At 33.5% G+C, this 16,843-nt stretch overlaps 1 protein-coding gene and 1 pseudogene across 1 annotated transcript; both read left to right on the top strand.

The window, feature by feature from the left end:
• Positions 1 to 925: 925 nt before the first annotated feature.
• On the top strand, positions 926 to 2,621 carry LOC110409357 (putative acetyltransferase At3g50280 pseudogene; annotated as a pseudogene).
• A 5,400-nt stretch (positions 2,622 to 8,021) lies between these two features.
• CLF (SET domain-containing protein) lies at positions 8,022 to 16,314 on the top strand. The gene is made up of 17 exons (XM_021419653.2): positions 8,022 to 8,332; positions 8,802 to 8,903; positions 8,988 to 9,304; positions 9,675 to 9,836; positions 10,651 to 10,735; positions 10,962 to 11,111; positions 11,201 to 11,248; positions 11,341 to 11,412; positions 11,494 to 12,215; positions 12,673 to 12,829; positions 12,987 to 13,210; positions 13,399 to 13,530; positions 14,146 to 14,242; positions 15,038 to 15,085; positions 15,164 to 15,292; positions 15,387 to 15,464; positions 15,621 to 16,314. The coding sequence occupies exons 1-17, from the start codon at positions 8,270 to 8,272 to the stop codon at positions 15,807 to 15,809; spliced, it is 2,775 nt and encodes a 924-aa protein (XP_021275328.1). The 5' UTR covers positions 8,022 to 8,269; the 3' UTR covers positions 15,810 to 16,314.
• The last annotated feature ends 529 nt before the right edge of the window (positions 16,315 to 16,843 follow it).

Raw genomic sequence — 16,843 nt, 5'->3', positions numbered from 1 at the left:
TCATATATTTTATTTTCATTTCTTATTATAATCTTGTATATTTTATTTTTATTTATTTAATATATTTTTATATTATATATTTTATTTTAATTTCGTTTATCTATATTATGTAAATTTTAATTCTTTATATTTTATTTTATTATATTTTTTATTTTTATATTATATATTTTATTTTTATATTTTTTATTTTAATTATAACATTACAAAATATTTTAAATAAGGTAACAAAGTTGAAGGGTAAAAATATCTTTAAAAGTATTGTAGAGTGCAATATAATGTTATTGTATTAGTTTTGAATTGTAATCACATTACATCTTTTGATTATAATATGATTATATTGCAATCTTATATTATAGTAGTCTATTAAAAATAAATATTACAATGTAATTAAATTAAGTATATTACAAAGAATGTGCTATCATTTTCTTCATGCCAAACACTACCTATATATATTTAGTGAATTATAAAAGTTTATATGTAAAACACTTTGATCAATGTAGATGATTACTGCCATAAGCCAATCAATTTAATAAAATTGCCTTCCTTTATGTTTATCATTATGTTTAATGCAATATTATGTAAAGGCTTTCAACCTTAGAAAATAATTGTTTATGCACATATTATATCAATTGCTATCAAACAAAAATAATGCTCTATTATTTCCCTCATCTCCTCGGAAGGTGAAATTTACCCGAACACAATTGTGCGGGTCATTCTCTAGGGTATATAGCCTGGGCCATCTCGTGACTTTGGATTGTGCTGGCCTGGGAACTTGCACTTCTGTTTTGTCCATTACGAATTAAGCTCGTGACTCTGGATTCTGCTGGCCTGGAAACTTTTCAGTTCTGTCGTCCATTTCGATTTGGCCCTGGGCACGTCTCATTTTAACATGCCAACACCTAAAGAGAGAGGCAAGTTTCGCATCAATGGAAGAAAAAAAGATAGCTGTAGCAGTAGGAGTAAGAGTTATGAAAACAACTTGGCTTTTTGTGCAGAAAAATCTTTCAAGATTGGCAGGTTATCAAGCAGATGTGGGCAAATACCGGAAATACTAATTAGCATCATTTACGACCATTTTCATAAATTTTAGTGCATCATACTTAAAGCCACGTGTTTTCCGTGTTCAAGATTACTATTAAGTTCTTGAGATGGTTAAATTCATAGTCTTTATATGTCCGCTAGAGACTTTGTTTTTTGAACGTACGTAGTAGAACATAAATTCAGGTTTTTTGAACGTACATAGTAGAACATAAATTCACCTGAGCTTCAGCAAGTAATTGGATTGACAAATTGCTTCAAAACCAACATGGGAGGCATTCGCTACATCTCGAGTACTATTGTCCAGGCGGCAAATCAGAAGGGAAAGACTGACAGGGTTGAGTTAACTCCATGGGATCTTCAGCTCCTTCTTGTTGGCTCCATCCAGAAAGGACTTCTTTTCCCTAAGCCTAAACAGCCACAAGAGAAACAAGCAGGAAATTACACCCAGATCATCCACCACTTGAACACCTCTCTTTCCCACACATTAGAGTACTTTCCGCCTCTTTCAGGTCGCTTAGCCTCCACCGAGCATGACGATGACACTATTTCTTTTTTCATCGATTGTAACAACGCCGGAGCCCTGTTTGTCCATGCTGCAGCTGATGGAGTAACTATTTCTGATATTCTCGAACCTGGCGGCTATGTTCCTCATATCGTGCACTCGTTTTTCCCACTAAATGGAGTCAAAAACTATGAAGGTACTTTCCAACCATTACTGGCAGTGCAGGTGACACAGTTAGTGGATGGCATTTTTATTGGTTGCACAATCAATCATATGGTGGTTGACGGTACTTCATTTTGGAATTTTTTCAACTTTTGGGCTGAAATTTCTCGAGGTTCCTTTCACTTATCAAAGCCTCCCGTTCTTCAACGTTGGTTTCTTGACGGTACTGATCACCCTATTCATATTCCTCAATCTCATGTCAAGCAAATCCAAGAAGAATTATTCACTCGACCACCTTTGCGAGAAAGAGTCTTTCATTTCACAAAGGAAAATATTGCGAAGCTCAAAGCAGATGCAAATGCGGAGGCTGGTACCGACAAAATCTCCTCTCTTCAAGCTCTCTTGTCACATATTTGGCAATCCGTTATTCGCAACAAAACTTTGGACCCTAACGAAGAGATCAACTACCGAATGCTTGTTGGTGCTAGACCAAGATTGAACGAGCTCCCTGAGCAATATTTTGGGAATGCAGTGCAGGCTGGGAGTATCACTATGAAAGTGAAAGAGCTGCTAGAACAAGGACTTGGTAATGTTGCATGGGAAATGAACAGGTTGGTTGCGACACAGACCGTAGAGAAGTTGAAGAAGTTCCTAGAGGATTGGACAGCAAGTCCTAAGCTGATGAGCATGGGCAGTATGACAAGTAATGCCTTGGTCACGAGTAGTTCCCCTTGGTTCAACATTTATGGTAATGATTTTGGATGGGGAAGGCCAGTTGCAGTAAGAAGCGGGTGTGGAAACAAGCACGATGGGAAGATAACAGTGTTTCGTGGAGTGGAAGAAGGCAGTATTGACGTTGAAGCATGCCTTTGTCCTGATACATTGGAGGCCATGGCAAATGATGAAGAGTTCATGGAGGCTGTCACTTTATCTCTCTAGTTAATCTTGGATCAAAACCCTGTCACGCGTTACTGTTCGATGTTTGTTGTAGTAACGATGGAATGGTATAGCTTTTCTGTTGGCTGTCGTTTAATTTCCTAAAACGAACGCATGAATAAAAATTGTTGTTCAATGTACTAAGTATGTTTTCAATAAAACCATTAATTAATTGATGAAGCTCCTTAAGAGAGAGAGAGAGAGAAGAAATAGAAGAATGAAATCTTTCTTCTTATTTTTATATTCTTTTAATATTGTGTAACCAATAATGGACTAAAAACATGTTTTGTAGAGGCATGCCGAAAGGGTGCATGTCTAAATTAAAGCAAAGCAAGGCAAGAGTGTTGTCTTAATTCTTTATTTATCTGCAAAATCCTATAAAATCATTCGATGTTCCGGCAAATTTGTTGTGTCTCTGGAATATACCAGCGGCGAGGGATTCTTCAAAATATTGGTCAGTAAGCAAGCAAATATCTGCACATTTGAGGCTGACGACACCCATACGGCTCTTGGGGCCGCTGGGGCATGCGATCACTTTATGATCGTCCTGCGACGTGGTGAAAAGAAAGCATAAATTTTTGTCATGTTTCGCATTATTACATATACATACACACAAAATTGCGGGGAGAACTTGCTCATCGAAAGCTTTATCTTTTCAGATAAATTGTGACTACCATCAGTACATCAAGCCAAGGATTCGCTAAACACAAGCCTCCTTTTATAATCAATGGAATTGATATTTTTCAGGAGTGATTGGTTTTTCATTTTGTATCAAGACCTATAATATAGTATACATAATTCTCTTAAATTAACTTTTTTTTTGTATTTCCGACCTTTATATACATATTCACGGAAATTATTAAATGTTTATAAATTTTTTATTATTAAACCTATATTACTTAATGAATAGTATGATAGTCGAAAGCCTGACAAAATATTAACATTAATACTCATATTCCACATTATACCATTTGCTTCTTTTTTTTTTTTTTTAATTTTTATGTAAGGTGGATAGAATATTAGGCATCTATCTTTTCAATTCTCTTCAAGCTGCGTATATATTGCATCTACGATATTAATAAACCTTTGCTGTTTGGAAAAGCTACGTTGTCTGTTATAGGCAAATAAAACAATAAAATATCAAAAAAGGACCTATGAAATTTCGACAGCCACAACTTATTTGTGCAATTTGGCGTTTTACAATTGCAAAATACATATCTTACTTGCGTTTTCAGTTCTGCGAAAAACTCCTTGTCTTATCGACATTGGACAGACATTGAGAAAACAAAAACATGCATGTCAGTATAAGAGGATTATCTTGTCATTTATCCATTTAGCCAAATATCTGTTATTTAATTTATTTGTAATTTATTAAAATGTGGCAAATCCTAAATCCAAATATATGCAAATAATTTGTTAATTGCTTCATAGAGGTTAATGAATATTCATACTAAATACTATATTATGTGCCTATGTTATGTCATCAGACTCAAAAAAATTTGATTTATTAAAACTAATATTAATTGTATTTTTTTTTAAATTTTCGATAACAGGGTTTGAACTTTTTTTTTGAATGAAAATATACATCATTAAATCAAATGTTCAAATGTTTAATAACAATTAATTAAAATGTGAACTAAACATAGTTTTATTTTCTTTTAAAATTCTAAAAACATAAGTTAAAAGAATTCCTTCTTACAAATCAAACTTAAAAGGTTATTTTTATAAGTTCATTAATTTCTTTCTTCTCTGTCCTTTGCCTGACTAGTAGAACAAAAATGAAACATGAACTCTTTGGATGATAGCAGAATGCAATCATTTAGATGCTTCGTTATCCCTTGCTAGAATGCCTAGATATCCTAGTCATGCATGTACTGTACTTCAATAAGGCAGTTACATCAAGCGTGAGATTTCTTCGGGGGTAAGAAAGAAGCTTATCCAATCTGCTGATCGATTGTTGCCCGTAATATGAGCTGATTAAGACTTAACAAAAATCGGCTCTTAGGGCTATACATCGCCAGGTTTAGAGTTGCTGAAGAAAAGAGAAAACTGGTTTTCCACATCATTTTATTGATTACTTTATTGAATTTTTGTGGCATTCAAAAGGCTAAGAAGATTAGATACGGAAGGGAACAAAAACGAAATTGATAGCTGGTACTAGTGTTCCATTCGAGGCACACTTTTTGTTTTTTCTCCTTTAAGGTCAAAGAAATGTTTTTTTTTTATTAAAATGAGTCATTATGTCATTTAAAATCTCTAAAAGAAATATTAATATACTTAATCATTTTTATAGGACACGATAATAAAATATTCATACAACACAATATTAAAAATTTTTGAGTTTGATATAATCATGTTTCATGTTTTAAAATGAAATTGATAGTTAGCTTTGGTTCTCGACATATATTTTTTTTCCACATAAAGTCAAGAGAAATATAAATAATTGAAGTCAGATACATTTAATAATATTGTATATGACATAATAATTCAATGCAAACACGATGCAGAGTTAAGCATGTTTGAGTTCAAAGTAACCGTGTTTACTGTTTCATGTTTTAAATGCATCCACCTAGTTTAACCCATTTAATACATATTTAGTTATTCATGTTATCATGTATCCCTAAACCTTATCTATTTAATTAATCATGTAAATGTGTTTATTCAGTACACTTATAACTCCATTAAACTCCCATATAAATATTTTATTTTATTGTGGTTGATGATGATGGTGGTGCATTTTATTATAATTTTTTATGGTGGTAGATTTTATTATACTTGATAGATATTATTACTTTGTTATAATTATTTTTATTAGGATTAATTTTAAATTTGAATAATGAAGCTATATTTTATTTGTGATTGTATGTATTTTAATGTAATCATATTTATTGTACTTAAAATTTTAATCATGTTAATAGTTCAAACAAATTATAAATCGTGTTGTATTATATAAAATTTAACTTGACCTATTTAATAAATGTTTTAGACTTATCATGTTGTGTTAAACATTATTAAATTAATAAGCGTTTATTTAAGATATCATTTAATTAATAATATCGTTAAGGGCAGAGTCAAGGGGATGGCATGCGGTGGTGGCCATCACCTTTTAATTTTTAATTTCTTTTATTATTATAAGTATAAAATTATATATATATATATATAGTATTATTACCTTTATAATTACCCTTTAACCACCCTTCATTCAAAATCTTGAATTTGTCTATATTCATATTTATTCGTATAACTATTAATATTTTTTTATTTATAATACGATTAAATGTTAGATTTGCATGTCTTTTAAATTCTATCAAAAAAAGTGCCAAAAGCTTTACTTTTCAGTGATATATTTTGCTTTGTCATGATATCACAAATCTCACATTAGTAAAAAATAGGTGAATCTTTGATATATAAGCGTCGGTCTTCCATTATCTATCAGGCATTTTTTTGAGTTGGGAATGTAAACCTATAATTTATAAACTTATTTAAATCTTTAAATTCTAACTATGATATGTGGTTTCAAAACAGATCAGGATCTTTATTAAAGTGGAACTTCAATAAGAGATACAATGGTCAAGATTAATGTGGATATAAGGGTCAAGGTATATCCAAACTAATGTAAAAGTCTATTTTCTCTACGGATAAATAGTCAGTGTAACAGGAACGTCGCACAATTAAATGTGATAAAACATCACGAATTCCATATCAATAAGAGGTGGGTTGGATCTTGTATATGTAAATATAGATCTTTTATCACCTATCAAGTATACTTTTTAAATTAAAAATATAAATCTATGATATATTGATTTACTTAATATCTATTTTTTGAGTTTAATCCATAACACATGACTTCTAAAATCATTATGTATAAAAAAAACAATGGTCCGTCATTTTCTGGAATCCAGACCCGGGATTTGTGTGTGGGTGAGATTGGGAGATTTGGATCAGTACAGGCCTAGAACGAGAGAGCATCTAAGGCCCAATAGAACATGGACTTGATCCACTTTTTGACTAGGCCTACAAGCTCAATATATGTTAAGAAAAAGCGTGGAATTGGTAATACACGCAATGATGACCAATCAGGCATAAAACCACAATAGTATTCAAAACATAATTCTTCCCTTGGCTGCCTGGTCGTGATAGATTTTTTTCAACTTCAAACCTTCAATAATCAAACATTAGTTGGCCGCAGTTGTTTTCTCCCATACCTTTATTAACTAGTGTTTGTTACATTGTTTCTCACATGATGTATAAAACAAAACTGATTTCAACCACGCCTATTATTATTATAGTAACTAAAGCTACGCTTCTCTATTGGCCCAAAGGGAGCAAATTTGAGTCATGGACAACCTTACAAAGATTGGTTGCTTGTAGGCACAAGATGACCTTGTCCCCTTGTTTATTCTAATCAATGGGAGGCATTAAATACCAAGGTTTTAAAACTTTTACTTCTAAACATGTTCTCTCTCTACTTTAGATGACATACATTTATCACCTACCACTGCTTTAATTGCACAATTGTTTTTCATATATAATAAAAATACATTAAATTTTGGATATAGTACAATTTTTTCAATTATACCCAACAAGAAAACTTTATTTACTCAAATTCTTCTTTTTTGCTACGAATCTAAACAATGAAAATCATCTTATTATTAACACTAGAATTTTTAAATTCTATAAATGAGCGTAAAAGATTGATATGCATATATTAAACAATAATTAAAAATTTTAATATATATATTTTTAAAATTTATTATAATTATTAAAGAAACTTGTGATACTTTTACGAAACATTGATTATTTATATTTATAAAATAATAATCCTTTATGTAAACCTAGATACACCTATTACCTTTTGTTTCGCTTATTAAATTTAGCTTGTTCACTTAATAAAAGTCAATTTAGGTGTGCCTCAAATGATTGTTAATTAGAGGACATGTTTTTTTGCTTTAGAAAATAAATATAATTGTTTAAATTAAATGTAGTGAAGTTATTTTTTAATAATTAAGTGAAAATTCAATTTTTATCGTTAATATAAATTATTTATCACATAGTTATCATTCTTGTCCCAACATAAAACTTTTGCAGAAAAATTTCATAGCCTCTTATCAACATTTATGTGCAAAGAAATAAAGCCAAAAAGAAAAGGAGAACGGGGCAAAAAAAAGGGCAAAAGAGGGAAAGAAAAGCAAAATAAGGGAATTCTAGCTGTCTGTCCAAACCAGGAATTGTAGTTTTGGTTAGTTTCTACAGTACACAATTCAAACCAGGTTGCCACGTTTCTTTCCCCCCAAAAATTTATTTTACTTTCCAACCACAATTTATTATTATTATTATTATTTTATTGAAAATGAAAAGAGCGATACACCTCCCCCTAATTAAAAAACTCACGAGAAAAAGAAAATAATAAAAACCAAAAACTCCACCCCCCCCAAAAAAAATTGAGATAGAGAGAGAGAAAGAGAGATGTTACAATTAGGGTTTCAAGCTTGACCCGCCAAATCTTCTCCGCTCAATAAACCTTAATTTTACCGGTTTATTCATCCGGCATTGCATTCTTATGAATCGGATCCTGATCCGGATCCTTCAATTTACTGATTCGGACTCGAACCGGCTCTCTCTCCGGCAATGGCGGAGAAATCTTCGCCATCTGCTTCGGCGGACAGATCGGAAGCTCCTAAGGACTCCTCGGTAGCTCTCGCTCTTTCGATTTCCTTTTCTCTCTCTGAAATGCATGAACCAATTTCTTTTATTTTCGTTCTGATTTTCCTTGAATTATTTTTGTTTGACTTTTATTTTTTCATTTTTTCCTGAATATGGACTTTTTTTATAGCGGGAAATAGCTGCATTTTGTTAAATTTATCTGATTGTAATTGAATTTAATTTGATTAAGTCATTTTTATTATATATTTTGCATTTTATGGATTATTATGTCATTAATTTGTAGTTTATAGTTTACAAGTTTATAAGCGGAAAATGCCACTAAAACGGATTAATTTTAGAATTTTATCGAGGTTGGATTGTTTTTCTTTTCCTTTTGTTCGGTTAATTTTAAATGTCTTTGTTGAAAAAGAAATTTAGTGTATATTTCTGTATCGAATTATGTTTATTATCCTAGACTGGTAAGCTTAAATTGGATTGTTCTTTGTTTTTTACACAGATGACACAAAGTGAAGAAAATAACCTGACTGTTAAGGAGGTTTTATCTGTAATAGATTTATTAAAGAAGCAAGTTACAGCCGACCGGTCTGTTTCTGTAAAGGTAAATTCCTTGGTTATGTGATTATTCTTTGGATTAGATACTGCTTACATGTACCAATCAGTTTGAGTTCATTTTTATTTCCAGAAAAGATTGGAAGAAAACAGGCAAAAAGTGGGTGGTATAACGAGCCATCTTTATAAATTGTCAAATGAACGAAGAAGCAGTTGGATTAGTGACTCTGATAGTGCTTCGGATCTATTGACAAAGAGACAGAAAGATGCACTTGGTATGCAAAATGGAATAGACATGAGTAATGGGGATAAGGATAGTCATAGCTATCAAGAAGCTTCTACAGCAGTTCTTATGGGATCTAGTATTCCAGTAAAGAATGCTGTTCGTCCTATTAAGCTTGCAGAAGTGAAAAAGCTACCACCGTATACTACATGGATATTTCTAGACAGGTTCGCGAGGTTAACTAGAAGTTTTGTCTAATTTTTCTTTTATTTTTATTTTGTATTCTTACTCTTTTTCTTTATTTAAATATAGAGTGCTTTTTCAGAAAAAAACTTTTAGTCATATGTTTCTATAATGCCTCTTTTGTTTATACAATTTCAGAAAATTGATTTTAAAATTCAAAGAATTTGCTGTTGGGAACGAACAATGATTTTATTGGATAGCTGATTGTTGGCATTTTTCTTCAAATTGTTATAAAAGGATAACTGAAAAAAACTTTTTTGTTCATTTAATTTGAACAATGTCTTTCCTATCTTTTCAACAATTTTAATTTTTCTTGCTTGAGTTATTAGTTAATTTTCATTTCTTTGGCTGTAGAAATCAAAGAATGACGGAGGATCAATCAGTGGTGGGTCGAAGGAGAATCTATTATGATCAAAATGGTGGTGAAGCACTTATCTGCAGTGACAGTGAGGAGGAAGTAATTGAGGAAGAAGAGGAAAAGAGAGATTTTGTGGAATCTGAAGACTTTATTCTTCGGTTGGTATAATCATATATCTATCGTGATCGTAATCGTGTTCAAGTTCTTTTTGTTTTCCTTTTTCTATCTTGAAGTATATTTTGTTGCTTTTACTTCCAGTTGTGGTGGAAAATCCTGGAAGTAGTCTGGAAATATGTATAGTTTCTTTATTTATTGCTATTTTCTGCAGCAGTTAGAATTTTGTCAATGTATAAAAGATGTATCTAAAATTTTTAAGGACAAAATATACATAATCTACTTAGTTTGGAATTAATAGTTGCAAAAAGGTTGATAAGTATGGGATACATTACAAGTATTGTAAAAAAGCTGGGTAAGACATCAATTACTTTGAAAGGAAAATAGGGTGAAGAAGACTTTTCTACTATCTATTTGCTTAGATTTGTGAATTTTCTGTTGTTTTATATGTTTCTTACACCTTTTGGATGTTTCCCATGTCAGTTAACTTGGTTAACTTTTTTTAAAGGAAAATAACTGTAGTTAATTATTCTACTGACAATTCAGTTCTTTCAATTTTCATCTTCCTTAGGTAGTGATTGTACTAAATTCGAATATCCTTACATGGTTACACAAGTTATTGTTATTTACTTAATGAACATATAAACCATCTTTGCTGGGTGTTCTAAAACATGGTGTAAGAAATTTAATTGATATTGCATTTGTAATTCATGTATCTTCCTGTTGTAAAATTGTTCATATTGACTTCATGAACCTATGAGGCTATATTGTATCTTACAAGGTTTCCTAAATTGTTTTCTGGAATTCGATCCAATTGTAGCTAATAATTCATGTACCATCCTGTTATAAAATTGCCAGCATGACTATCAAGGAAGTTGGTTTGTCTGATCCAGTATTGGAATCACTAGCACAATGTTTTTCTAGAAGTCCTCCTGAAGTCAAGGTATGCACTTTTGGTGGTAATTGCTGTGTTAGCCTTTGCTTTGTTTTATACTGGTCTTTTTACTTTCACTTTTGGCAACTAAAATTTTGCTTTCAATGGCATTGTTTTTCTCTCCCATTCATTTTCTGATAAAACTGGTCATAGTGTACACTTTGGTCCAGCCGTTTCCCATTTTCTTTGTGCTGGCTTGACAGAGATATGAAACACCATCAAACATCTTATACAGGCAAGATATGAAACTCTTATGAAGGAGGAGAAGGATGCTGTGGCCTCTAAGAATGCAGACATTGAAGCACAAAATTGGAATTCCTTTCTTGAAAAAGATCTTGAAGCAGCTCTTGATTCTTTCGACAATTTATTTTGTAGACGATGCCTTGTAAGCACTTGTCTTGCTCTTCATTATGTTCTATGGTGCTTTTTGTTGCCTTCTTTAATTGTATCCTTATTTTTTTCTGTATTTGTCAGGTCTTTGATTGCAGATTACATGGATGTTCTCAGGACCTTATATTTCCCGTGAGTTGATCATGCAATTCTAATTGTTTAAAATTGTTTGAGTGTGCTGCTAGGCTGTTAAATTCTTATTTCTCACTTCATAATATCCTCAGGCTGATAAACAAACTTCATGGAACCATCCAGATGAAGAAAATGCACCATGTGGCCCGCATTGCTATCGTTTGGTATATGTTTTGCTGATCTCTTGTCCCTTTAAAAGTTGAATTACATAATATTAATTACAGGATTGAATTGTTTAATGTCAGGTACTGAAGTCAGAAAGAAATGGCACTGTCAGCTCTCCAATCAATACTGAAGAAAAGTCCAACTCTTCATCTGATGGTGTTGGGGCACAAACATCATTCCGTAAGAAACCTTCTGGTCCATCTCCTAGGAGGAAGGTAAAGTCCTGCCAAAGTGAAAGTGCTTCGTCCAATGCTAAAAATCTCTCGGAAAGTAGTGACTCAGAGATTGGACCCAGGCATGAAGACTCCTCACCTATTCCCCAGTTATCACCTTCCAAGAATAAAATTGCTGGAAAATCTGGAATTCGCAAAAGGAATAGCAAGCGAGTTGCTGAACGTGTATTGGTTTGCATGCGTAAGAGGCAGAAGAAGATGGCAGCTTCTGATTCTGATTCTGTTGTGAGTGGAGGTGTTTTGCCTGCTGATATAAAACTCAGGTCTAATGCACGAAAAGAAAATGAAGATACTACGTCTTCTTCACAGAGGAATGTCAAATCTCCAAACACAGGAAGGTCTAGGAGGAAAGAGTGGCCATTACAGGAAGGACTGCAAGGAGAAGTTCCTGAAGTTCCTTCTAGTGAGACTATTAATGATTTGCCTCGGACTAGTAGCAATGATGGTCTGAGAAAAGAAGAGTTTGTAGATGAAAACATATGTAAACAAGAAGCAAGTGATGATAAATCTTGGAAAGCTATTGAAAAAGGTCTTTTTGAGAAAGGTGTGGAAATTTTTGGCAGGAACAGGTTAGTTTGTGGAGTTTACATTGCTTTTTAATGAATTCTTGCTTTCTCTGATGTATTGAATTGGTTTTGAGATTCACTAGATAGGATCCACATTGGGTTTGAGATAATTTATTCTCCAAAAGCTTTTGCCTGCTTATTATTAATTGTACATCTAAAGAATCCACTATAATCAAATTCAATGGTGGATATTTCCATCTTGCTCATTTTTTTTGAGGTCTTGCTACAAGTGTTTGTTAAAAGTAGTAATTATAACATTAATTTTCTTTCCTCCTTGTTCTTAAAATTCTGACAATCATCAGGGTTCATAGTCTGAAAGTTACTTTATCAAGTTTGTGAATCAGTCTCATTTTGCAAGTAACACTAAATCTTTTGCATTTTGTTTGGAGTAATAGCTTTTGGGTTTCCTTTTCGTAAATTGATTCTCCATCTACTCACAGTTTATTCTTTGTCATGCCAGCTGTTTGATTGCCAGAAATCTGTTAAATGGTTTGAAGACATGTTGGGAGGTTTTCCAATACATGACCTGCTCTGACAATAAACTGGCTTGCCATGCAGCTGATGGTGTTATATCTCTTCTTGAAGGTTATTCCAAGTTTGACCTTAACGGAAACATGGTTAGTAATTTTATTTGACCTACCTTTGCAGATTAGGACATGCGGACCTTTTTGCTAAACCATATAGTTCTACCATTTTTGTCTCTTTTTTCCCATTCTCTTCTTTTTAATTTTTTTTAATATATTATATATATTTTTATTTTATAAATAACTCTAGGGAAATAATGAAGTAAGACGGAGATCAAGATTCTTACGTAGAAGGGGTAGAGTCCGTCGCTTGAAATATACCTGGAAATCAGCTGCATATCACTCAATCAGGAAACGGATTACTGAGAGAAAAGATCAGCCATGCCGGCAGTATAATCCATGTAGTTGTCAAACAGCTTGTGGAAAGCAATGTTCCTGTCTTTTAAATGGGACCTGCTGCGAAAAATACTGCGGGTGAGCTGTTATTTTTCAAGCTGAATTGCATTAAAAAATTTCATCAATACATTCCTCAGTCCTTTTCAATTTTGGCTGTTTTGGATTTCTTATATCTTCGTATAGATTTATGGTTATCACATATGCATTGATGATATCTTGATGTTGATGCATGTCTTCTCTCTATTGATATTTCTTGTTTAATATAGATGTCCAAAGAGTTGCAAGAATCGATTTAGAGGTTGTCATTGTGCTAAAAGTCAATGTCGAAGCCGTCAGTGTCCATGCTTTGCTGCAGACAGGGAATGTGATCCAGATGTTTGTAGAAATTGTTGGGTCAGGTGAGCTCTGACTTTGACTTTCCTTTTTTCTTGTTCTGTTACTTAGCAGCGTTCAATGGGAAAAAAATTGATGCATGCCTGCCCCTAAAAGTATTTCAAAGAAACATTGAAAGGAGATACTAATTTTATTAGGCACCATTGCTGTTAATTTCGTATGTTATGGGTTTTCTGTCCTGGGAAAGGATTACGTTAACTTTGCCGTGATATAGCTTAATCTGGTTTCCAATCGAGTTTGGAGATCTTACATGATTCCATATCACCATTATTAATTCTTAAACTTCTCTATAATTAAATTTTGTTGTCATAATAAAATTCTCATAATGCACCTACTATTACATGAGTAAACTGTTGGCATCTTGAGTCGAAATGTAGTTTCAGCTAGCAGTGGGTTGTCTACTTTGACCTATGAAAGCACAAGGTCCTTTACATTTTGCTGTTAGAAGTGCATCTGGATTTTAAATTTCAGGAATATCTGAAGTAGATCAACACTTGTAATGGTCAATGAGCTCCTCTTTATTATATATATTTTTTAAAATCTAAAGTTATTACTTGTATATTGTTGTTTCTTTTTTCCAACTGCTTTTATCATCTGATCCTTTTAAATTGGATTTGCAGTTGTGGTGATGGCACTGGCAGTCTTGGGGTTCCTCCGCAAAGAGGTGACAATTATGAATGCAGAAATATGAAGCTTCTTCTCAAACAACAACAAAGGGTAATGGTGTTTTCTGTTTCATCTCATTATTTGCTCCCTTCAAGTTAGATAAGTGCATATATGTGTGTTTGTGAATATGCTTCTGTATATAGTTATTTAATAATTAAGAAACAATGAATCTGATCAGTGCCCCTTGTTTTGAAATATGTGTCCTGTCTTATAAGTATTAAATTGCTTAATTATTTGTCCACTCTAGGTGCCTGCATGAAATGTTTTTTAACAGCTATATCAAAGGGCAGATGTTCTAAACCTTTCTTCAACAACTCTTTTGAAGCATTGATATTTCACTCTCCTTTATAGCTTCCAGAAATGGGAGATGAGTGCTAAAAAATAGTCCCTTAATATATAAGATCGACTGTGCTTATTTACCTCAAAAGATTAATAGTGATTGTGTTTGGACCTTAAAGCACCACCTGAAAGTGACAATAGGATTATAGATTATATTTTTTCTTTGTGTAGAAAATGGTATCTTATAGACAGCATATTATTCAAGGCCAAGGGTCATTGGCTTTGGGGTATTAGTACTAGAACCATCCTTCATTTGGATTCCTTTTAATTTTTATAGGAGGTGGGGGTGGTGGCGGAGGTTGGAGGTCAAGGAGAGTGGTATCGGGTGAATAAATAATGATAAGATTCATTTATTTAACTTCTAGAAAAGAAAAAAAAAAGAAAGTGTGCATTTTTTATACTTATTTGGTGTGCAGCCGTCATTGTAACTGACATCAGAAAATTATGGGAGAAAATAAAGTTTCATAAATGTATGTTGACAAAGGCTTGCCTACCATGCATATACAGGTTTTGCTTGGAAGATCTGATGTTTCTGGATGGGGAGCTTTCTTGAAGGTAATGTAGCACTGGTCAACTTGATTTAGAGTTAAGATCTATTATTCACTTACTGTTTAATTTTTGGTCATCCTTCAGAATAGTGTTGGCAAGCATGAGTACCTCGGTGAGTACACCGGGGAGCTGATTTCACATCGGGAAGCAGATAAGCGTGGAAAGATATATGACCGTGAAAATTCTTCATTTCTCTTCAATCTGAACGATCAGGCAAGCCCTTCATCATCCTTTTTTGTAAGATGTAGTCCATTCTGGCTTTCTATATTTTTAGCAAATGTTAATTCCTTAATTCTGTCATTCTCAGTTTGTTCTTGATGCTTACCGAAAGGGTGACAAATTGAAGTTTGCCAACCATTCTCCTGATCCTAATTGCTATGCAAAGGTACATAATAGACTGACTTTGCATGGCAGGAAAGACCTTGTTGTCTTGTGCTTTTCGCATTTTCTTTTGATATTGTTTGTGTAGAACCTCTGGAGCACCTTTTATGTGTTTTTGCCATTTCTTAGTTCATGCTCAAGCTCAACCATTGTCTTGCAGGTCATTATGGTTGCAGGGGATCATCGGGTGGGTATATTTGCCAAAGAACGAATTAATGCAGGAGAGGAGCTTTTCTATGACTATCGTTATGAGCCTGACAGGGCTCCTGCTTGGGCTAGAAAGCCTGAGGCATCTGGGTCCAAAAAAGAGGATGGTGCTCCAAGTGGACGTGCTAAGAAGCTTGCTTAACCTGACCATTTATTTACATCCTAAATTCAAATTTTTTGCCATTCTTTCACAGGTAGAAGGATCATTCTCATTGATAGATGATAGGAAAGGTGAATGTTCTATCATTTTGTTGGAGGGGCCATTGTCATCTCCGCTGATAACTTATTTGATTTTTGCCTTTATTTCATCTTTATTGCCAGACTAGACTGTGTTCATTAAAGCTGGAAAAAGAAAATCACCATCTTCGATGGATTAATATCTCACCTGACATGACATCAAACTTTTTCTTGTAAACGGCAAATACTAAAATCAAATCATGCTGGCCTCCCTTTGTTATGGGAGGCAACTGTTGCCGGAAGAAATCGTGCTCCAATACAGGTTTAGTTGCTGGTATCATCCAGTGTCTATGGCCCGTGTGTAAGAAACTTGTTTTTCGTTTCTGGAGAGGATCGACTCTTTTGGGCTGTCCTTTTCGAAGTGCAGGTTTTTCTGGATAATGCAGATTGTGTGATGCTTATTACTTAAAGCCATTTGTTAAGTCTAAGTGAGATTTATTCTGAATTGATCATACACGTAAGTGTCCATTTGTGGTATATTCTTTACCTTACAGCTTGAAAAACCACGTTGAATGAGTAACCATTACCTACCAACTAAAGCAAGCTACCTTTCACGTAAGCATTTAAAATTTGTTACTTGCTACCTGAAACCAGTGGCAGACTTCTGACCAGAAAACACTTAAGCAACCTAATTAGGTAGCATAAACAAGTGAGGGATTCCGGTTTCCAACTGCCTATGACAGCCGGCGAGTCGAAACAAATCAGCTAAAATCTTGAGCCCACCCTGCCGTTTTAGCGTGCAAGTTTCTACTTTCCTCGAAAGATGTACAAGTCCCACTCCGACAAAGCACCTCGTGTCAAACAATGCTGATTGCATGTCCTCAACAGAGGCAACCTACCCCACCACGTGAGAGGCACTGCTAGTATAACCTTCCAGGTGGGGCAATGCCCAATTTTGAAGGGAAAACAGATTTAGTAGTAAATTTGCCAGGTAAATCC

This window comes from Theobroma umbraticum, unplaced genomic scaffold, assembly GCF_002168275.2.
Source record: "Theobroma umbraticum cultivar Fairchild unplaced genomic scaffold, ASM216827v3 scaffold_44.0, whole genome shotgun sequence".
Classification (NCBI taxonomy): Eukaryota; Viridiplantae; Streptophyta; class Magnoliopsida; order Malvales; family Malvaceae; genus Theobroma; species Theobroma umbraticum.
This window is presented reverse-complemented; position numbering and strand designations above follow the sequence as displayed.